The sequence below is a fragment of the Dreissena polymorpha genome, chromosome 6 (genome assembly GCF_020536995.1).
Source record: "Dreissena polymorpha isolate Duluth1 chromosome 6, UMN_Dpol_1.0, whole genome shotgun sequence".
NCBI classification, from domain to species: Eukaryota; Metazoa; Mollusca; class Bivalvia; order Myida; family Dreissenidae; genus Dreissena; species Dreissena polymorpha.
This window is the reverse complement of record NC_068360.1, coordinates 112,339,387-112,344,724: the sequence shown is the minus strand read 5'-3', so window position 1 is coordinate 112,344,724 and position 5,338 is coordinate 112,339,387. Positions and strand designations below refer to the sequence as shown.

The following is a 5,338-nucleotide window of genomic DNA, read 5'->3' as shown; positions in this document are numbered from 1 at the left end:
TTATGCAACGATGCTCTTTTATTAACCCCTTAAGTATGAAATTCATAAATAGTCTGAGATTGAAAAAGAGAAGATTAAATACGCTGCCGTGTGTATATACTAATATTTCATTCACGATATCAAATTAGTTTTGAAAACAAGAAAGACATTTAGTAAACATTTTGTGGTAAAACACAATCATACTGGTATATATTGAATATTTGACGTTATAACAGTTCAGAAATTGTACATATAAATGAATGTCTATTGTGAATACAGCATATTTTAAATCAGTCAACATTCGCCGGATAAAAAAGAGAAAAAACACGAATAAACATGTATTGTCTACACTGAATAAGTACATAACGGTATCAAGTCAGAGTTGATAATTACATGATACTCGGTGTAAGCTCTTATTTCTTTTCTCGTCCCACGAACCACTGGTTGCCGATCTGCGTTTTATTCGTAGCCCGCCAGTACTGATTATCGCTAACAGAAGGCCAATTCTGTTTCGAGGCGAAATCCGTGGCACCTCTTGTAGGATCAGGCTCTGACCCTGACCTAGCGGCCTGAGCAGCCCTCATGGCACTCGTGTACTCGTCATTGCGCGTCTGTTTTGCCTTGCTCCAGGCTTGCGTGTGACCTGCATCGTCGAGGGTCTCATACTTGTGACGTCCGTCGGTCGCCCGCTCGTAAAGTAGGTCCCTTGGTGAGTTGAGGTAACCCGGGTGGCGAGAACGATTAAAAATGGTATAAGCCACGCCCAGCTGACCTTGGTACGGCTCGCCTCTCGCCTCGCCGAAAACAACCCTCGCAATTTCCTCGTCACTGAAAACAAATGTATTTTTAATTGCACGACAACAACTACTCAATACAAATACTGGTAAAGCACACATTGAAACATTCACAACACGGTTGTCTATACGTAGAAAAAGTATTTAAAAAATTAATGTTAATTATACGGTATTAACAGGTGTATAACATTGTGAATTTAACACGAATTGAGAACACAAATGGTACGTTTACGCCAGAAAATATATGTAAAGTGGTATTGTTCGTTTACTACTTAACTACAAAGACATTTACACAGCGTCGATATATTAGCGACATAATACAAATAAAAATACAAGTCCACTTACCTCATATTACAGTGTACTTGTTGATGCGATGTGCGGACGGCAACTTCTGCAGCAGTGGTATTGTTCTAAAACGTATCTGTGTGCTTAAATAGCTATGCGGCGGGCGATTTCGTGACGTTATATATATATATATACATATAGCATAGGTTATTTATATTGCATATCGCGTGATGTTTATAAATAGCGATGCATCTCTCGATGATGTGTTCTCTAAATTCTAGTTTCAGTTTCGGGAATGTTTATAGAAATGCGTTGCATTTGTAATAAGCGTAGGGTAAAAGTATTTTCATTTTGCAAAAGATAAAAAGTCGTCTTAATATCCGCATACTATGTTTGCAATATAAACGGGCAAAATAAAGACATGTAGTATTTAACATTGTATGTTCTGTTTGTTTAATACATTACATCAAATGAAGATTTGATGTTTTAAATGTGTTTATATATTGAAAGTGTTATAGCTATCAAGATTGTATTCATATCGTATTCACTTTGTAGGTTCCATTCAAGTATAAGTCCACATTGACATATAAACACATTTTTTTAGCTTTACTATTGTGCCGGTTTAGCACGTTTAAGTATTGTTTTACCCATTTTTATTGACCTTAAACTGGAAAGTTCATACCATAACACTTGTATAAAATAAGTCTAAGTAGTAATGTGCAAATCGGTGTTTCCATTCATTGATACTTTAAATATAAGATGGTTCGGTGGTTTATTTCAACCTAACCAATATTTTATTATAAAGCTTTGAAACGCCGCCTCACGGACGCTCGATAACGCGAGAATACAGTGCTCTATAACAATGTTATAACAACGCGGAATATCGAAAACAAGGTTAATATATTTGTCATGATTACGTAGACTTAGAATAACCCACTAATGCCGTGTAGATACATTCCAGAAACACCTGGCGTTGATACAGCTTGGAAAAGTAAACGAAAGCAAAAGCATTTGGACAAATATATATTTTGCAATTGAGAATGTTACAACCTTCAAGGCATTCCGACCCTGCTTTCCACTGAATATTATTATTCAGTGGAAAGAATTTTAAGAAGAATTAAAACACTTATGATAAAATATATTCATTGAGTATACTTTATTAAACAAGTATCCTTATTTAAATTAACAAAAATAACTTATTTTTCAAAGATGTTGTAGTGGGATGTTATGTCATTTTGTAACCGGTTTTTTACACTTTTACTTTTGATTTCGCTATTTTCAGAAGATTGTTTTGGCTGCCTGTTAACACTTTTATTTTTGGTAACGCTGTGACTGCGACAGATGTTTTCGATGTTCAACAAGACAATGATATTCCTGGTTTTTACATTTACAATTATATATTATAAATCTCTAATGTTAGTATTTTTCGGAAACATTATTTAACCCCATTGTGGTCAACAAACATGTTTGTTTTGATTATGTTGTTCCGTACACTTACGTTCACTGTTTACAGGACTAGGTCGTACTCAATGACGGCGTTTTCTGTTATCGACACCCGCTTTATACAATAAATGTTAAGCATTAAACAATTAATTTTTTAAACGTATATGTATTAAGCGCTTTAATAGGATCCGGACGTACGTTCACACTGACAATCGTTCCTACGTTAATTTAGACAAAGCAGACATTCGTTCCTAAGTTGTTTTGACAACCTGGACATTCGTTGCAACGTTATTTTGACAACCCGGACAATCTTTTTGCCTACATTATTTTGACAGTCCGAATATTGGCTCCTGTATAATAATCACGCACGGACATTGGCTCCAACATAATTTTCACGCCCCGACATTGGTTCGTACAATTATAGAATAAACCTAAACTGTGAATACAATATGGGCATGTATATGTAGTAATGGGCCACACCCTCAAATTCACTCCCAACGTGGAACTTCTAACGAGCGAACGCGGTCAGCCTGTGCTATGCTTCGAAGGTCGATCGTAGGTTTAGAAAAACACGTCTAAGTCTACAATACGGTGGCAATACAGTTCAAGTCGCCCCGATTTCCGCAAGGTTTCGCTAATTACAGATCTACGTGTAAGCCGATATATTCGAATAAATTTTAACATTATCATTCTCATGCTGACGAAACATTCTTAAACCTGAATAAAAATATAATACAAATATTAAAAGTAGCACACAATTTATTAATGGCATATTGAAAATTCCGGCTTTAAATTACCCAGAGTGTAATATGCATTTGCATAAAATGTGAAAATAATGACCAGGATAGCAATACTGTAAGAACCAATGTCCGGGATGAAAAACATAATTTAAGAACCATTGTCCGGATTGTCAAAATAACAAAGGAACGAACGTCCACCTGTGTCAAAATTAGCGTAGAAATAAATGTCCGTCATTCACCTTATAATTATGATTCCACTGGCTTATATCTATAAAGTATTTACTTTCAATTTGAGTACATGTATTTGGCGTTAAAGTAGTCCTAGAAATGACTACGCAATACTACTACCAGAAAAAGAAATGTCTATATGTAGGTTTCATAAATTGTGTTTAATGACCAGGCATATGCTGCCCCTGGCTTATGAAAACTTGTTCTTATTTCAAATGTGTCGGCACATTATTTGATCACAACAAGATAATAGGTTTATGCTGAACACAGGGGCAATAAAAACACAGATCTATCAATAAACAAGAGTAGTGTGTATTTGAGATTTATTTACTGGTCGTCCAGCGTCTTCTCGACTACAGATGTATCGACCTGCCCCTGTGACCCTTCAGGGGAGAAAATAAGGTCATATTATACATCATAGCACGATGGCCAATGAGACCTTAATGTGACTAGATGCTTTTTTTTTTTTTTTTTTTTTTTTTTTAATGGATTATGTAGTGGTTTGCCTTTTATCAAAATGGTTTTTGCAGTATTCCTATTATCTCTAGATTATCATTATCCTTATTGGCATTAATGTTAATTCCTTATAGTTTGTGTGTGGTTTTTGTGCTCTCCGCACCAAGAGGTGTTAGTGGGGGTTCGAGCGGGATACAGAGGGCGCCCCGATTCCAGAGGCGCCCCTGGTTCTTTTAAGTGCCCGGTGTACAGCACCGATACACTGCACCCCCGTTTAACGTCCCTCGCGGAGGACTTGTTAGTACATAAACATAGATTAGTACAGATATTACTCTATTGCCCTGTGTCTTGGTGTAAATTCACTCTCTCTGTTGTGCTGGTGGATATTGTCAGGTGTTAAATGGTGTTGCAAGGGTCAGAATAGTTTTGAAGTTTAATATAGTAGAAAAGGGGCTGCGTTTGTGTGGTTGGACCGAGATGACTGGTTGGTTGTTGGTGGTACAGGGAGGACAATATCTGGTTCTACACTTTCGTTCTTTGGGAGGACAATTTCACGGCGGCCTTTATTTGTTTTTTTGAGAGAGAGAGAGAGAGAGAGAGAGAGAGAGAGAGAGAGAGAGAGATAGAGAGAGAGAGAGAGAAAGAGAGAGAGAGAGAAGCAAGAAGAGATATATGGCTAGCTATCTAGAGATCGATAGAGATAGAGACGCGAGATATATACGAGCGAGAGCTCTGCGATAGAGAGAGAGAGAGAGAGAGAGAGAGAGAGAGAGAGAGCGCACGTTCTTCTTCCTGTTTATATTGCTAGTGGTTACACAGATGTAATTATATGTATTAGTGCATTTTGTTCAGGAGGGAATAGATCTGGGATGTTAATGCTGACCATCCCTCTAATTCGATCTGATCCTCATAGTGACAAGGGTAATACGTGCAGGTTAGCAATACAAGGTTTGCAATTCAACGTCAACGTAACAAGGCACAGGCATGCAAGGAAAAAACTTACACTACTCTACAAGAAAACATCACCTACGCTACAGTAGGGGAAGCAACAACAACAAATACCGTCACCATTCTCTTTTTATTTTTATTTTTGTCATGTTGGGTATGTCATGTCAACGGGGCCAGAGTGCACGGATGTCATGTCAACGGAGCCAGAGTGCACGGGCGAGAGATATCTCTTCAGGCGCGCCCTCTGGCCCAGCTGACACGCTCTACTCAACATGTTTAAGTCTTGAACATATGGGAAAAATGTTAACTAATCACATTTAATTACAACAATATTTACACCTATAGGGGTTGCACTGTGGGTAAATTTGCCCACGTGCGCACTTACTGCGTCTTCCGATCCTGCGTGGAAGTATGTTGTCTGTGTGCTTTTCCCCTACCTTCGTCGTTGTTGCTGATTACAGCTTA

The 5,338-nt window shown here is 37.7% G+C and overlaps 1 protein-coding gene across 1 annotated transcript; it reads right to left on the bottom strand.

Annotated features, from left to right (window-relative positions):
- Nucleotides 1-1,239, bottom strand: LOC127835375 (uncharacterized). Its single transcript, XM_052361777.1, has 2 exons — nt 1,119-1,239; nt 1-807 (listed from the first exon to the last, which is right to left on the bottom strand). The coding sequence occupies exons 1-2, from the start codon at nt 1,121-1,123 to the stop codon at nt 393-395; spliced, it is 420 nt and encodes a 139-aa protein (XP_052217737.1). The 5' UTR covers nt 1,124-1,239; the 3' UTR covers nt 1-392.
- Nucleotides 1,240-5,338: the final 4,099 nt, after the last annotated feature.